Source organism: Falco rusticolus, chromosome 18 (genome assembly GCF_015220075.1).
Source record: "Falco rusticolus isolate bFalRus1 chromosome 18, bFalRus1.pri, whole genome shotgun sequence".
NCBI classification, from domain to species: Eukaryota; Metazoa; Chordata; class Aves; order Falconiformes; family Falconidae; genus Falco; species Falco rusticolus.
The window spans coordinates 1,213,139-1,232,160 of NC_051204.1; the positions used below are offsets into that span (position 1 = coordinate 1,213,139).

A 19,022-nucleotide genomic window follows, 5' to 3' on the forward strand; every position below is an offset into this window, starting at 1 on the left:
CGTTATAACTGGACAGTTGAAGATCAAACATATTGAAAATGGAATGTAATAAAGTAACAACCTACTAATACCTTCTGCCATTCACTTACAGTCCCATTTTTACCTTCATCATGACATTTCAGAAGCCTGAACACAAAATGAAATTATGAGGCGAGCGGCTTACTTTGCATTCTGAGATTTTACAATAGAACTGGGAATACAGGCTCCCTCTATCCCACACAGCAATTAATATTTCCTCCTTCCACACTATTTCATAATACTCAAAGGGTATCTAGAACCTTCCTTTCTCCTCCCCAAACAAATATAAAAATCATGACTTTTGCATTGTAGCATCTGTGCCATGTGCTCTGCCACTCAAAGTTTCTACTTTATATTCTTTGTATAACCTACAGTGCATTAAAAAAAAAAAAAAGTCTGTATTGCTACTAAAAGATTTCTCTCTTGTGGTCTCATGGAACCTATTCCTACAAGTCAATCAGAGAAAAGACACTGAACTATAAGCCTTTCACAAATCTCTTGATAACGTTGACTCCAAAAAAGCTAAATTTAGCACTAATAGTTGTGAACAGCCACCTTGAAAGAACATTTTCCAAAGAGCTGAATTCATTCCTAGGAGATTAATCCAACTCACCTGCCCCAGCGATCACAGGCTCCTGCTGTAGCACTGCACACCTGCATATTCTACAGCGAGAAAAAGATCTGCCCAGTTCATCTATCGATGGCATTTATTGCTTGAAAAATCTGCCTGAAATTGTGCCAAGCCATGTGATATGAAAATTCACAAGCTATTTAATAAAGAATATTACCTATGGCTTTCCATGATTGACACAGATCAATTTGAAATTCATGCAGGCACAATTTCACTGCAAACAGAAATTACAGCTCCAACATTCAAAAGGAACAAAAATACAAAGCCTGCTGTTCAGCTTGAGCACTTCTCCATTTTAATTATTTTTCCCACATATGAACATGCTTATTTTTGTGCCACATCAAGTTCTGATTACAAGAAAACAGACATTACATATTCAATACACTAATGTAAAATGCCAAAATCAACATTCAAATGTGGAATATTTCTAAACCGCTTTATTCAGAAACATTCAATAAGTAAGTTCCGGAATTCCGAAAAACATTGCTTTTAGTTTGCTTGTACAAAAAACAAAGCCAGTTTTGCAGATTGGACTATTCGTTTTGTTTAAATCTTGCTTTAAGTTAAGGAATCCAAGTTTGTTGCTTACCTAAGATCTGGGGCGAGGCTTGTTCCAGTAGAGAGAACCCAAGATGAGTCATTAGACATCACACTGGTTTCTTACTGATTTTCAAACAAATGAAATAGTTGAATTCACTGATATAAACCTTTTTTCTAGATTACCTTGTTTGCATTTTTAATAATTTCCTCAGACATCCTGGAACGGACATCACTTTCCCATCAGTTTGCTTTAACAAATCCCTCAAATTGATTACTATTATTTTCTTTAGAAGCAACTGTATGTATTCTTTCTGAATTATGTATGAGAATGCTTTTTCTTTTTTTTTTTTTTTAATAAGAGAAGACAAGGTCATTAGACATGGAAAAATGTAACTACCTCCTTTGCATATCAGTATGGTGCATTTCAGCACAGCTTTTGATAGATCATTTGTCAGAAAACTTCTACTCCCTCTCCTGGTTCAGCAAGAGTAAAACAGCTATAGGAGGTTACTACAAACCTGCTAGTTAGTCTGTGTAACACCACAAAATCCTAGATGTATCCGCAATTACATAGCATATAGGTATTATATTGTTCCCCTTACACACCTACGACACCACAGTGTGGCTGTATCAGTATACTGATTTATTACTTTCCTTAGCCCCCCAAATTCCGCTAGATTCAATAACAGAACTGATGCTTCTGATCCGCTCAGCACCTGTGCAGTATTGCATTTTAAAGCTCAACATGTTGACTCACCTACTACACAGTAAGAAGGTTTTTGACAAAAGCCGTAACTGCTGTGAGCTGCTCTTTAGTACTCGTCATCAAAAATCCAAGCACTGTACACCAACAGACTGCTCATTTGCAAGGGTAAGGGATGAGGTATTATCCTCATTTTACAAACAGAAATCTCAGGCATGCAGATGACAGCATTACCAGTTCCTGGCACTCAGCCTCGATCATTAGAGGCTGTATTTGACAGCACTGACCATTCTTTGCTCCTTCATACACTCAGCAACTGCTTTTTCTCTTTCTTCTCTTTCACCCCCTACCAATGTGCTTCTGCTTCTGTACACGCTGCAAATAAACACCCGTCAGGAGAAGGTCTGGGACCCCGGTACTGCCCCTCCTTGGGAGCACCCAGCTAAAAGACCATTATCTATTATCCATGGTCCATCCCCTGCGCACAGGGTTAGTCTGTCCCATGAGCGTGACTTCACATTTGTCCTTGTTGGACTCCATAAGGTTTCTTCCAGTCCATCAAGATCCTTCAGACTGGCAGCCCCTGCCCTCCAACGGCATCAGCTGCTGCCTCCAGGGCAGTGCTGCCCCCAGACTTGGTGAGGATGCTCTCTATCCCTTCTCCAGGATGCTGCTAGACGCTTTGTAGTACTGATTCCAGTATCAACCCCTGAGAAACGTTCCTCATAACTGGCCACCAGTTATGACTTTGAACTCTTGATCATCCTCCTTCCAGCCCGACAGTCCAGCCAGCTTTCTCCTTGGGCTCCAGTCCAACTAGCTAGCCCACATCCTCTCCAGCTGGCCACAAGGGTCTCAAGCGGAGCTGCAAGCACCACTAACGCCAAGGTAAGCCGTGTCCACCACCCCGCTCCCAGCTGCAGAGCCAGTCACTTCATCACTGCAGGCAAGGGGGCTGCTCAAGCACCATTTGAAACTTGATAAATCCTTCTGCGTCAGCTTTTCCCAACGACCTTCTTGTCTTTCATGCCTGGAAATGGCTTTGAAGAAGCCTTCGTAGTTTTTCACATACTAAGCTGAGGCTGTCAAGCCCGAATTTCCCCAGACCCCCTCACGTCCCCTAGATGGGTGCAACACTTGCCTCTTCCCAGTCCCTGGGGACCTTCTCATGCTTCTGGGCATGTATCTTCCAGCTTCCCACATTCTTCTGTGAAGATACAGAGACATCAGAAGCGAGCTCTGGTGGAAAGCATCTGCAGAACGACTGGGGAGCCCCAATTCATAACAACCTTACTGCCGTTTCATACTACACTACGTACGCTGATACTTGTCACGTGAAGAGGCTGCTCTAGGCTCTTTAAAGGTTTATTAGCAGTTACCAGGACAGTAAAAAGCCAGTTGTGTTCTTTAAGCAGCATTCAGCGGTAAGTCAACAGGGATTAAAGCAGCTAGATTGCACAGCTGAACAGTTCTGTTTATAAAATTACCTTTTGACAAAAAAAAAAAAGAAAAAAAAAGATCTACAAGGAGACTTGAAAATTATTTCTAAAACTTCCTACCACATTCACTACGCAGCTCCATTAAAACTGTTGGCAAATGCAATTGAAACAAACACCATGTAATATTAGGAAGAAAGATATTCCCAAAACTGTTTCTCTCTTTTCCTCCAAGCCTCCTACCCTCCTTCCCGAGTAAGAAGCAAGAGCAGCTTCCACAGCTACAGTCGCAGCCCAGACACCCACCACCAGCACCCCTGAGCTTTCTCCTCCTGCTCATTCCTGCGTGAAACCGAAGCTCACACAGAAGACGCTGAATTCCGTGAGCTCTGGTCAAACACTGCTTTCTGCCGGCACAACGCTCGATAGAAAGTATTACAGATAATCCACAAAGGCAAATCATTGTCACGGCGGTTCCTGGCAGCTCCAAGCGAAGCATGCGCAGGGCAGGCTGGCAGAGGCTGGTGGTCGGGGCAGGCAGCTGAGCCCGAGGGCAGAGCTCAGAAGGGGCAACGGCACCGCTCCTTGACCCCTTTAATTTCAAAAAAATCGATTCCCTCGTTTGCAGAATGGATGCCCACATAAATGACCGGTTTAAAAAGCCTTTTTCTTTTCCCTGGAAGAAACCCTCTGGAGGTTAAAGAGCTCAGATCAGCCTACAAGGACAGCAGAAGGGGAGACGGCTGCTGTAATGGAAGCAGCATTCAGAGCGGAGCAGGGCAACAAACCGGCCCCTGCTATTAGAAGGGACTTTGGTGAATTAATCTCAGCAATCACATCTGTAGAATCGCTAAGGAAGGGGAAGGTTTGAGAAGGATTAAAGCTGGTATAGAAGAACTTGACAATGGGCTCACTGACCTAGAGATAAATCTTGGATAAAAAACAGCAAGCAGGAATAAGTCTGAAAAATAAAATTGGATGACTGAGGAAAAAGGAGTGCTTGTAGATGTGCTGATAGAAATGAAGAATGGGGGAAAACAGCAAAAGAAAAAGAACTAGCTCCCAGCAGCTGTAAAGGAGACAATCCTGTCCAACACAGGAGGCACGCCTGCCTCCCTTTTTTTAGCTGGTTGAAACAAATACAGCCATCAGCACAGAAGAAATACATCAAACATCTCCCTCACCTCCCCAAACCCATGTACGTAATGTTACAATTTAACCTTTATGAACAAACCAGACAGAGTCAGAAGATGCTTTCATGCATTTTGTCTTGGGGGAGGGGGAAGGAAGAAAAAAAAAAAAAAAGAAAATGTTGAGTTCCGATACAGGCTATTTTAAGGAAACGGGAGGAACTAAGTAAGAACTGCACCTGTATCAAAGCACTAAATATACCTGACACACAGAGCCTGCCTTTCAAACAATGTTACATATTGAAGAAAAGCATACAACGTCACGGGGGGAAAAGGATTTAGAAGTCCCTAAAATTTAAGCCTCACAGTAAAGAGCCCAAAATACAGCATTTCAAAGAGAGGGAGATGATGTTTTATCATAAAAACCAGACATTAAGAAACACAGCATTCTCCTAATTCTCTCACAAAATATAAAGCCAAAAAAACTGGGAATACTGAGGAGATCTAGAAGATTATCAGTATTCAAGAAGATTTAACTGAAAGAAAACATAGTAAATTGAAATATTCCAGATTCCAGAAATAACGCAGTAAAATGCAGTGGTCAGCTGAAACGTTGAGAAAAATGGAGGAAAGTCATATCGTAAGGTTTGAAAACAGGGGCAAAGAAAAAAAAAGGTTTTATAAGTGTACCACAATAAGGGAAGTTAAGAAGGTTCAAAATAATGGCTCTAAAAAACCTTTCTGTATGCAAATAATTTAAGAATAACATACAGCATGAGATGACAATCAGGACACACTGAGAAAGGACTAAAAATCCCTCTCCAGAAAAAGATTAGTATATATGCCTGTATTTGATGAAAACAAAAAAGATAAAGAATAAAACAATACATTAAATCTCAAGAGGGTGGAAAGTGCCACAAAGAGGAACAAAACTCACTGAATTGGTGCTTCAGGTAATAAAGTCACTGTTAGGGCTGTGGAAACACAGGAGGTGGGGCGAGGCTACCCATTGCTTGTTACTCAAAGCAGAATGGAGGCAGCCTTAGTCAACGTGCTTCTTACAGCTGGTGATGTTCAAATTTGTGAAAATATTGGCAAGGCTGAGGCTGACAGAGCTGGATTACCCCCCCACTGCCCCCCCCCCCCCCCCCCCAACTCACACACAGGAGCATGAAACCACACAGGCTGATAAACTCTAGCGGAACAGTTGAATCAGTTAATAAAAAAAAAAAAAAAAAGACACACACAGTAAAGGAGTGAACAGACCTGTCAAACAAGAATTATGTATGGGCTATAAAGCAAGTTCGGTTAACATCTGTAGTGTTATAAAAACAAAGGAAAAAAGATATTTGTGGATCAGAAGCAATCAGAAGCAAAGAAACACATATCACAATAATACAGAGCACTAGCAGCTAAAAATCTTTTTAAAGTAGCTGTAGAGGAGAGAGGCAGAAGCTTTACTGTCCACACACCGAGAGCCTGGTATATGAACAAGACATATTCTGACCAAATAAATACGCCTTACTAAGAAGAAAAAAGATGTGCATGTGTACCCATGTATCTTCCTAATATATTTCCTTCTTAAGAAGAAATACACTAAATTACATAAAAGAAAAACAAACTTTCCGGAAGGGTCAGTTCATTCTTAATACTCAAAATATGTAAAACTCAAGGACAATATTTCACTGTGGTCAGAGGAGCTATGGATTTGTCAACATATTTGTGACTCGTTTAAAAATGGATTTATGAAAAAACAGCAAACCTTTTGGAAGAAGACAGTCTGAATTATTATTTGCATTTAATGACTTGAACATGTGGATACAGTCAGCGTTCAGAACCACAATACATTCAGTAAGTCTGATAGGTCTTTTAATATCTTATTTCTAATACCTTCTTAAATTAAGTTATCCCAGCATCTGTAGGACCCACCAGCTGGATCTCATCACTAATCAATTTCTTTCAGAAATGAAATCCAAAAAGCAACTGTGACCCTCAAACTCTTTTGGGGTAAAAATTATGCTGAGACTTCCAAAAGAGATCAGATAGCTAAGGAACTGCATGGAGTTCTGGCAAAGCAGTGATGAGACCTTCACAGAGATGCCTTTTATCTTAGAAAGGCAAGAATCAAAAGAGAAGAGCATTCGACAGGGGCTCTTTTAATCCTGGAATTAAAATATAAAGTGGCAGGTTCCAAAAGGCTCTATAAATACATTGGAAGTTAGAAGTAATTGGCTCTCCTGTGAACCAGGGAAGAAGAACAAATTTTAAAAACCCTACACCAAAAATATTATGAATGGCAGGCACACTCCTAGCCAGCAAGCTCGAGATAAAAATTGTGTGCATTATATCAGTTAAGAACAGGTAAGATACAATTCCCAACTAACTCAGAAGAAAAAAAGCACATCCTTTGGGCTAATCTACAAAGAATTACATGTCTCAGATAAATTTAACAGTAAAAAAAAAAAAAAAAAAAAAAAGACAGGAGTGAATTAAGAATTTACCTCAGCCTCCACCAGAAATAAAAGGCACAACTTCCTCGCCTTACACCCCAAGAAGTGAAGAGAAATATACAATCAAATAAAATCTGCAGTTTTGCAGCTAACTTTTACTAGGTTCTAAAGGGAATCTGAACTCTTACAGTAGTATTAATTTAATGTGATAATGTAAGAAGGAAATAGTCCATCTGCTAGGAAGAGAAACAAGGATAATTGTAATAGGTGGAAAGATTGGATCCATTACATAGGCTTTTTCACAAACATGATACTGGAACGAAAATAATAGCGGATTGATTTGATGTAGACTAATTAAATACATAGCCAGATCAATGGATGTTTAATATAAGCAAGCAAACTGCAGATAAATATGAGACAGGTCCTTGATAAAACAGGAACAACAGAATCCCTTATAGTCTCTGGACGCAGAGACCACAAGAGAACTGCCCTCAGAAGGGCGGAATTAGGCGCAGAGAAGCCCCAGAAAGAACCTCCTGACAATCAGCAGCAGGCAGCAGTGCCTACCCACAGGTCTGAATGCCACTGCTTGCCCAGGGCTTCTGGTCACAATACTCAATGCTGGATCTTCAGCCAGAAGAAAAGAAAAAAAAAGGGGGGGGGGGGGAAAGGATGGAGCCAAGCACAGTCCTCTTACACTTTCCAACAAACATATCCTAAGCAAATTTGGCCCTGGATACAAACTTGAGTCAGAAAACTTCCATGTCTGCGTATCTCTAAATTAATATAGACAAGAAAAATAAAGGTAATATTTAACCATATTCAGATCACATTTCAGCTTCACAGACACTGGTGTCTGGTAGCTTTGTGGAATATTCATTTATGACAGAAGAAAATACAGCCTAATCAAAGTACTACTGCAGTCATAACGTGTCCTCAAGGCATTACTGTAAAATATCTTGAGTGCCCTTGAATCACACGAGAATTCTTGTTAAGACAAGACATTAAATATGTGCACAAATACACATGCACACAGTCGCACTGCATACAGTATGCCGCTACAAAATCCTATCAGTAGTTTTGAAAATACACACACACACAAAATTAACCACAGGAGATTACACAATCTGATGCCGGTGTAAAAATTCATTTATTTTAATTGGCATTACTGCATGTAACCATACATTCATGCACACATACTTGGTATTCTTCTTTTATAAATATTTTGTGTGTTCCTGAACCACAATCCCATAAAGAGTACCAAAGGAAAAAAGCACCCACCCCAGCTGAGTCAAAATAAATTTTAACCACAGTTTTTCAGAGAGGTTGCTCAGCAGTTTCTGAAGGAGGAATAATAAGGCAGCATTTTACTGTTACCACTACCAGTGTTCTTTTAATCACGAAGAACTATCACAACCACATCGCAACACGTAGGGGCTTGTTAGCTTGACTTCACTGACCCTGTTTGCTAACTATGTTACTGCAAACGAAGGAAACTGCAAAGAACTATAAGTTCAAAGGCCAGTGTGCCCACCTGGATACCCCAAGGAAAAAAACACACCAGCTTTAACCCTGCTTTAAAGGTTTAGTCCCACACTGGAACACAAAATGACCCGAGTGTAGGAAATTAAGACACACAGACTGCAATTTCATCCACACCCAGGCACAGCAGAGACACCGAGCGGGCTGTCACCTCCCCACGTCATTTAAAATCATTCCACGGAAGGTGAATCAACAGCAGACCTGACACCTCTAATAGATTATTTTCACAACACTTACGATTCCGAGTTTGTTCCCAGTTCCCAGAGATGGGTGTAGTTCTGTGTTTGTCCCCCTGTGAACACAGGTTGTTCTGGAAACATCCGCCTCTGCTGTGGGGGCAGCTCACGCTCCCTCCCCCTGGCTCTACCCTCCAGATGACACTGTGTCCCCCCACAGATGACACTGTGTCCCCCACGGTGGGACAGCTTCTGAGGCCACAGGCAAATCACAGCACCAAAACCATCGCAGAAGCTTCATTTCCAACTTCTGATTAGTAATCTACATCATGTTAATGATAAATACAATGTTAAAAATTCAATAAATACCTCATCTTTTTAAAGCACTTGCCTGAAAAAATCCAGACCCACCAGCGCCCCACCTATGCCCCCACAAAATCCTAACAGCAAAGGCAAAAGTGACGGAGGTGACCTAAAGGTATGCACACACCACGTGAAAACCTTCTAGGGAATGAAACGCTTGGACCCAGGGTTTATTCAAGGGGGTGGGACGATCCCTTAAGATCTCTTCCTTTGTACACCAGGAGATCAGGGAGGATGAAGAGAAAGGGAGCACCGAGGTTTGGGGTAAGAAAAGCAAACAAGATGATCAAGTCAGGTTGTTCAGCCCAGCACAGGACTGCTCTGTCACCTTCAGTGATAGGGTGACAAATTCCTTCCGTATTTTATTAGACAGTACTCTCCTTTTCTATCAGCTTTTAAAGCATTCAACTTGTGGTTCACCAGAATTGCAAAGCAAATAAATAAAAGCAAATTTCAGGTTTAGTATTGTATGCTACACAGAAATGTACATGGAAGATTTATTATTTTTTTTGTTCTTTACCATGTTGCAAAGAAATACAGAATTAAATATATTTTAAAAAAAAAATCTACGCAGCAATGAATTAATCTAATGTCATGTTAGAGTCTGATACACTAACACTTATCTGAAAAATTATTTTCAGTTGAGGGATGTTTTCCATTCACACAGTGTTAATTTAACAAACCTTACCATCTCCTTTTTTCTTTCCCTCTCCTCCCCTGAAGAACACCAAACAGAACTTCTCAATAAAGCAACTTATTTCAAAGGCAGAATTGCAATAAATTAAACATACAGTACAGTCATTAGGCATTACAGAAATCCTCATCTATTAAATACTGTCATATTATTTTCAAGAAGACCCATCTCTTTTTCTGTTTTGCTCAAAGACATAAGTACAGCCACATCAAACCTTGTTATTTCAGAACCGACATTTTTCATTCACAAAATAAGAAACACGACTTGCAATGCTCTGCATATACAAGATCCTTAATAGTGTTCCGGGAGATAAGCCGAAAGGAATACTAGGGACTGATAACAGAACATGTGACAAAGATATGGCTTTGTAGAGAAATGACAATTTAAGATCATTTGTCTGCGTACAGTTTTCCAAAGGTTGTATCCGCAGAGGACCTGTACTCTTCCTGGGCTTCAAATTGTAAACGAGATGCTTCACAGAGATACAAAAATCACAAGACACAAGAGCCAATTGCTCGTGTGTCTTCCCAAACCTGTCTTTTCATGCAGGTACCTCCCTGAGATTAACTGCTCCTGCAACAAAAGGCTAAGGAGCTCGCAAGGGGAGAACTCCAGAAAAGCAGTCAGTGACAACCACAACCTTGGGCTCAAATGACTAAGGGCATCTCTGCAAAACAGACGTTTTCCCCACTGCAGGAGACACACACCAAGTACAATAACTAATGCAAGGAAGGCAACACCATGATGCAGTGCTTAAACTTTTCAAGACAAGTATCTTCAGGATCAACCAACACAAACCGGGACTCTAACCAGAAACCAGAGTTAACAATTACCAATATCTAAGGACCAAAACAAAGTCAGCACTGCTACCAGGCAGCTCCAGGACACGGCGAAGCTTACTGCTGAAAAACACAACTCCCCTTCCCCAAATAAAAGTTGGGGTAGTAAGATATTAAAAAAGACGGGGGGGGGTGGGGGGGTGGGAATCCGGCACAGTGAGAAATATGCATTAACTCATTTCAATCAGGAAAAAGCAGTTGGTGTTTTCCATTGCATTTATCACCATTATATCTCTGCATCTTCACTTGTGGTTTCCCATGGAATATACAGATGCACTATTTACACAGACACACGAGCACAAATAAACACTGTATCCAGAAATATTCAAAATGTGCTGCCAGATGGCCTTAAAAAGAAAAATGAAAGATCTAATTAAAAGCTCTTACACTGCCAACACTCCATTTTTGGAAATAAATACAAAAGTTAAATAAAAATGTTTTTAAAGCATATCAATATTTTTGTAATGTTTTGCTTCACAATTACAATTTCTCCTAACCCCCTTCATGGATCAGACAGTGTTCATTCCATGTGAATCAGGACTAACTGTAAACTCCTCTCCTGGGATGGTGGAAAAAGGAGACTAAAAGAAATGGTGTCTAAATGTGGGCAATTCCTCCTTAATTCCATCTCTTCCCATTCCTCTCTCTCCCTCCTGTTTAAAATTTAAAACAAGAATCGCTATTGCTATCACTTGTACTGTCTGTAATGAAGACTTCACTGCCACAAGTTATCAGTCAGTTTGGAGGAAAAAAAAAATTATTTTCTTCATTTCTGTAACTGAAACATGAACCTTGGTGTTAATTTATTACAGGATTAAGTACAACTATTATTTGTTTGTCCCTACATCTTATCTCCCCAATAAAAACAGATCATTGTTTACATACATTTTAAAACAAATATACATATATATTTAAATATTAAATCATAGCACAATATTAAAATGACCTGTGATTATGTTTTGAGTCTGCAAGATCATCAACTGAGTACATCTATTCATTAAAGAGAAGAAAGACCCAGTAAAGACCAAAACACACATAAAAGGCATACTTTCAAAGGCTGTAAATAAAACACATGCATGAGGAGTTGACATTTACTTACCACTGGACCTGTTTTTGCGGTTTGACTTCCCTCCTGTAAGAAGCATCTTGAGACTGTTTCGAAACATGGCGATCCTGTTCCACTTTGCGTATCCCAAAAACTGTGAAAAGCAAAAGAACAACAGATTTAAGAAAAAAAAAATCAACGGTATGATTTGGTCAACAGGAAAACATGAGAGAGAAGTGGTTAAAAAGTGCTAAAAACAGGATAAAAGTTTAGAAAGATGGAAAATTATTTTGCCAATACATTTCCTAACAACAGAAATTAACGTGTATATAAATATATATATATATAACACGTATATATATATTATAACACACACACACACACACACACATATATATATATATATATATAAAAAGCCTACCATTTTGTTTGCTTTATTCATCCAGGCTAATTCCAGCACTGCTAGTTACCCACCTATTTTGTCATACGATCTGACAAATTATTATCACACTAAACTGGGAAAGACACAGCATTTAGCAAACTGCTTCCGTTTTCCATTACTATTAAAGCCAAAGCTATCAGAAACAGTTGCTACCCCTTCACGTTGCTCAGAAAAAGTCAATCTTGGTGACAACAACCCCCAGACTACAAAGCTGTTGTCTTTAGCTCCTGGGCTAGTTGACTGTCAAATTTGTCAAATTCTTCTGTAAGTTGAATAAATCGTCATGAGGAGGAAAGCCACTCGAACCCAGAGTTAACTGATGCAAAAAAATCAAACAGAAACATCACCCATATGTTTTCCTTGCTCTATGTGTCTCTGGAAAAAAACAAAACAAAACAAAACAAAAAACAGTTGTCTCTGTGCTGTGTTGAGGATAAAAGAATGAGCTTCTGGGTTCACCAGACACACTGACAGCTTATTCTGGTGGAACATCCTCTTATTAAAGTAGGTAAACCATCAAAACAGCAACAAGAAAAGCAGCTCCTAACTAGACCAAAAGAATAGTAAAGAGTCTTTGATCAGGATATATAATAAACCACAGCTTTCCTTCCATTGTACACACAATATTCCAGTTACAAGGTAAGACGTTCATCTTGCAGAAATAATCATGAAACATTTTTCCTGCAACGATGTTAGATTCTTCTTGGAGGATGCTCAGTAAACGCCATCTTGAGTTTCTTCACATTTATCTAATGCTTTCAAGTGTTTTAACAAGTTCTAGCAACAATAACACCCAGTTCAAAGAACTTTCTATGTATATTTAAAGCCACCGAAAGTCCTTTTAATATGACTTCCCGAGCCATACTAACATTCCACAGCAGCAGTTCAGAGCACACGCCAACACCCCACAAGCCCGCCCGGCTGACATGAGCCTCTCCTGACTTTTGGAAGTTCCCATACACTTATTAGATTCCACAGACAGCTGTTGGGCTATGTTGTCTGCATGTACGTATGCACGCATGAATATTAAACAAAATACAGTCCTGGTGTTTCCTTTGCATCTACGAACTGCTGGAGTATCAGCTGCCGCCTTGCTGAGCCAGTATGGAGGCTTATTCCCAGCATCCCAAACCAAGCTCAGGCCCCTCTTCAAAGCATCCCACTCTTACACGACTACAAAAGAATTTCCATTCGGGCGCAAACACAATTGTCTGACATTTGAATTCTGTTTATTTAGTTTCTTTAGATGGCTGTTATGTTCCAGCTCGCAGCACAGAAAGAAAACTTCTGGGTTTACATATCCTTCCTCTCTTACAATCTGTTATTAATAAACTTCATACACAACACCCTTTGCAACACCAGAAGAAGAAAGGATGAAGTAGACATTAAATGTAAAGAGGAGGCAACAGAAGTCCAAGTGTTATTTGTTTTGGAACATGATAACATTATAATCCCTCCAACATGCCCCTAATCCAAATGTATTTATCTGGGCTTTGAGCAAGACAAGAAGGTAGTAAACCCCTCCCTGCTACTATGTGGAGAACTGCCTGAGCCTCAGTGTGACTCATCTACTCCTCCTCTACAATATTGAGCATTATGCTGGTAACATCATGTGTACATTTGATTGATCAATTTATTTTTAGAAAAAGCAGACTCGAGTGGTTTTATATTAAGCCATATAGCCACAATGAAGTTAATTTTGACCTGAAAGCTTATTAACAGAGAAATGTAACGATCTCCTAGCAACGTTCTTCCAACATAGGCAGAACAAGAAGAGGTAGATTCTTTGTGCTCTGTGATAGTAATACGTAAAAATAAGGGGGGAAAAAGTTTCACCAGCTATCAGGGTTAGTAGCGGTTCGTACTACCTATTGTGCTCCCAGGAATACACCACCGTGTTTGAGCAAGCAAACCCAGGCACTCCTGGGAGCGCGGCGCACGCTCCCGGGGCAGGCTCACCGACGACGAACGGATCCCTCCCGTTGGCAGACGATGCAGCCTGCGCTGAGCTCCTCCACCCAAACCTGGCCCTCCTGCCCCGCTGTCCTAGCGCGGGGACCAGTGCCGCGTGCCAGTCGGAGCTGGAAAGCGTTCCCACAGAAGTCATACTCACGATGTGCGACCCTAGTGAATTAAGCAGTGACGCTATCTGCAGCCTGCAGCCTCACCCCTTCGCTTCTCTGTTCAGGCTGAAGTGCATCAGAACCACCTCTGCTGCTGGTGACAGTAACACCAGGCTTCGACCGTCACCAGCCAAGAATAACATCCTATTTTTCGTCTCCTACCTGTGGCATTAAGTGTACTACTTAGCCGATGCAGGTGGAAGGGCAAAAGGGGATTGTAAAGTGCTCGGCTTGCTATTTCAGATTTAGGTAAAAAAAAAAAGGATAAATAAGTAACAATCTTACAGCATTTGCTGAGATTAGAGGAGAAAAACCCTGCTAAAATCATCTGAAGACAAGTATAGGGTGTTCCCTTTGTCTTTTCTTGTTTATTGGTTTTTAAAAAGCAGCTCTCCAGGTATCCATCCTAAAGCACATCTGAGTCTGGAAGGACAACCGAACGCTCACGAATCAAACCCTCATGGTAGCAGTGGACAGCACAAAACTTCCAAGTTCCTAGGAATTAAGAAGGAAGTTTAGGGACTATATCCACATCAGCTTGCACCGAGAAGAGACCTGAGTGGAGCTGTCTTATCAGTGCTGAGGTATAACCTAATTAAACCTAATTATGCTGAAGGAGCCAACTGGACTGAGGCTGAACAGTGCCAAAGGTGAGGACAACAGTTTGCTAATGATGTTTACCTCTCGCTGCACAGCAAACCGCGCCAGAAATCGCTGCGCTGCTCTGGGACTGATTTACGTCTCTGCATAAGGCATATATGGGGTCCCCATGAATTTGTTTCAAAGAACCACGGAGTAGAGGAAAGAACCCTGAGTCACCAGCCACGGGGCGTCTTGGGGACTAACTCCATATTCTCCGAGCTCACCTAGAAGCCTCAGAGGACTGCGCCCACCTGCGCAGCTGGGAGTGGAAAGAGACTTTTGAGCAATAGACCTAGTTTAGCATCAACTCATGATGTGGTTTCTCACTGTGTCTTACAGACAATGTTGTAGTACTCCAGGTGTAAGTACTCACTAAATCTATATCTTGTTTAGTTAAGGTTTTCACACTACAGAGTAGCAGAATCAGCAGGTCACCAAAACCAACTGTTTTTTTTTTCTGCAGGCACAACCACATCGTTTTGTGCCTTTGAACAAACAGGGTCACAGTGTTTCCTCTGTTTAGCCAATACCAAACCTGAAATAATATTTAAGAATAAGCACTCTAAATTAAAAATTCTGTTGGCCATATTAGTTCGTGGAATTAGCAGGACTAAATAGCAAATGGTATTACAGTATTAGGAGGAGCTGGATCAGGCATTTCTTTGAGCCCCCAACAAAGTCCTCAGCGTCTTACAGTCCAGTTTAAGTCTCTTCTCCAGTGTTGCGAGCGGCTGCGTTAGCAGAAGCTAAAGACACGGGATACTGATGGGGATCCCGTACACTCCCATCGCCCAGGGATACCTCTACCGTTAAACTAGGCAACGAAGAGCTACTACACTTTGTCATTTAGTTTGTCATTTGCAACTTTACCAAATCTAATCTGAAGATATTATGCAAGCAAAAGTCTCCAAACAGTATCAGCAGGTAAATTAAAAGGTACTATCTCTATGAACTCTGTTTTATAGCATCAATGGCGCTCACAAAAGTAGCTTTTAAAAAAAAAAAATAAAGCTCAAGAATCTTCTGTTTTATGTATAGACTGACTCTGCCACGTGTTGCTTTATCTTCTAGCAAAGCTAGATTTCAATGACGTACACAAACAGAAACAGTTTCTGGAGCATGAGAAAGCAGTTGTACAAATACAATGAGAATTAAAAAACCCACAAAGACAAGGGAGTAGAGAGACTGAACACTGCAAGCTGCAACTTTACACCAAATGCTAAGCTTGAGCAAGTCTGCAATATCTCATTAAATCCTCCTGGATGACTACGGCCTATTTCTTTGTTTTCTTAACATTAAGACAGAGTTTGTAGACAGGCTGCAAAAACTACTTCACTTTTTGGGTGGCTACACATTATTACAGCCCACAAAAGTAATTTTTGCTCCTTTTTAGAGACTTCTAGGGAAAGCTATTGTCTGTCAGACATGGGATGTTCACAGATTTTAGCAGTTCAAAGTGCCAGACCAGTGAGTACAGTCAGAGCACAGCCACTACAGAGCTGTGACCGAATGTGTGGAAAGGACAACTTTAAAAGAAACATGCCTATACTTCTAAATTGGAGTGGCTCAGCATCAGCTGCCTCTTCGTATATTGATTTGTGGTTGAAAAGTAAGTGAAGTAAAAGCCTGTAAACCAGAACACCTCTGTGCCAGACCATGAAATCCCACTAGCTCACTGTCCAGTTGAGGCAGCAGCTCCTACTGTAGCAAATTAAGACACAATTTACTCCCAGAAGTTTCATAATATTCAGCAGACGTTTACAAACACTATCAAGTCAAAAATTCACAAAACATTTTATCAACAGATAGATGGAAATAAGAAGTATTTGCACGCTTCTATACAAACACATTTTTCGTAAGAAATCAGTACGTCTATCAGTGACAAACCACTTCCAAAATTCAGAAGAGCAGAAGAATTGTAACTCTGACAGCACCCTGCCTCCACGCAACGCTTTGCCAAGCTGCAGACAGAAGCATTCCAATATTGCCTGGTGGTACCATCCCACCCAAATCTGAACTTAGAAAGCCCACTGTGACAAACCACTTCCAACCATTCAGTGCAGAAGGCAGGCAGGTATTCCCGCTTCATTTTTATCAAGGTTTTTATCATTAGAAATGAAACAAAACTTTGTAAATTGGAATTAGGGCTTGGCAGCACCAGGTCAATGGAATATACACATAAGATCGCGACAACTAGAGTTTTACAAACAAACTCATTACATAAGCCTTAATTCCTGTACTTTCACTACTGACAAATACCACGACAATATTCTGTATTAAGCAGCAGGAAAATGGTTAGTCCCTGCCTTATTCCTTTACTCTTCTGCTGCTGTCTATCTCAGAAGATCCTGAGGCATCACAGTTCTTTAGTACATCTTAATTCCCAACAAGAATGATTGAAAGAAGATTTTTAGAAAGGGTAATTCCTTACATTTTTTTCTGAAAAAGAAGAAAGTGCTCTGACAGAAAATATACTCAGTTATGCAAAATAACAGAAAAGCCTGTTAGTCATAAAATATTACATTTTAAAAGTTCCTGGTAGCACCAGATTACCCCTCTTCACAAGGGAAGCGGAACTCACTACATAAGAAATTAAGAAGTGTGTATAATAAGAAGCATATATTAAGATGCCAAAAAAGGTACCTTTCTGAATATTAGTCTTCAGGATTTAACAACATGTAAAGACTAAATCAACATTTTGTGAACAAAAATTCTAACCCTTCACAAATTAATGAACTGTTTTCAAGGAGCATTCAAACCTCGGAAAGGAATAGGTAACAAGGACTTTTCTTTAAAAAGTGACAGATTTACAGAGCTAATTATCACAAGATGAAAGAAATTGAAAAATGAAAGGACAACACACAACACAGAGTTAGGCTTTCAAGCATTTACTCTACACGTAACGTATATTGTACAGAGAAATCTGTTCCACATTCACCTGTAACAGCTGCTAGACTGAACCTTCCCAAGCTCCTCAAATAAATTATTCAAAGTTTAACCTACACTTGTATTTTGAATTGCCCTGAAATTCAAGAAATGTTTTGAGACAACCTAATGACGAGGACTAGCAGCCCAGAAGAGCACATTTAAGCGGCGCTTCAGCGTTCGCTAGGCTGCCACCCCTTGTAACTGGTCATCTCAGTGTACGTCAGCAGCTCCACAAACTTTACGATGATGAAATACATTAAACTCTCTGCCTCACCTGTCAGCTCTGACTCACAACAGGACTGTAACTGATCACAACAACTCTGAAGTCAGAGGAAATGTGTATTTATAAGCTTCGTCCATGCACAGTTGAAAACACAGGAGCAGACTTTAGAGATAAAAGTATTTCCAGGAACTTTAGGAACGAAAAAAGCAAAAATGCCAAGAACTTCTAGGATTATTTGGAAAAAGGAATTAAAAGGACTAAACCCTGCCAATTACAGGTTTTTAAGCAATTAAGAGTTTATTAGCCAAAGTTCTCTAAACTAATAGGCTTTAGAACAACCGAGTATGAACAAATCTTAATCGTTTTATGTTCCCTCACAAAAGCCTGAACACTAATCATTACGATGGGAGGGCTTGATATGAAGGTCAATCTGTCCATCCCCTCTGGCCCTGCTCATCACTTAGAGACCTCTTGCCCACCTTTCCTACAGACCCTGCCATGAACCTCCACAGCTCAAGAGCCCCCCTCCCATTCATGTTCCCTCTCCTTTCCTCCTGGGAGCAGCGAGATATGCCACTGCTGGCTTTGCTTCTCCAACTATCCTCGATGGAGATACTTAAAAATACCTACATCAGAATACGTGAAAATAACTAACAGCATCCACCGGACAAGGCTGCAGCTGGTCAGCCTGACCACGTTCCACAAGGGAGCAGAAAGTCGGGCTCAGCCCCTGCTTTTATGTTACCAAAACAAAGCAGCCTTTAATGCCACAGTTAAAAAGTGATCCTGAGCACGCAACACAGCAACATTCCCACGTATGCAGAGCTCCCAACAGCAGCTCTAAGGTGAATGTGGCCAAACACACTTCTTGACGAGTCTGTGGCGATTATGTTCACTTACAGTCTGTGGTGTTCAGGTTCAGAGGTAACTTTTATATAGTTAGAGCCTGAAGAATGACACAAGTACTGTATCATTATGAAAAGCCATACATGTTATGCTGAGTAACGGCTCATTTTGGTGCTGTGCTTGGAAAACAGCACTTCCAGAGGGCTTAACGAGCTCAGCAACAGTGCCAGGCTGAAGCAGCTATTTGCTTC

At 40.6% G+C, this 19,022-nt stretch overlaps 1 protein-coding gene across 5 annotated transcripts in view; it reads right to left on the reverse strand.

The window, feature by feature from the left end:
* Nucleotides 1–19,022, reverse strand: part of TANC2 (tetratricopeptide repeat, ankyrin repeat and coiled-coil containing 2) — a 247,267-nt gene that overhangs the window by 195,257 nt on the left and 32,988 nt on the right. For all 5 annotated transcript variants that reach the window (XM_037411279.1, XM_037411277.1, XM_037411278.1 and 2 more), the window contains exon 3: nt 11,622–11,721. In XM_037411279.1, the coding sequence (XP_037267176.1) occupies nt 11,622–11,688 (67 nt within the window). In that variant the 5' untranslated portion in view covers nt 11,689–11,721. The remainder of the gene's footprint in view (nt 1–11,621; nt 11,722–19,022) is intronic.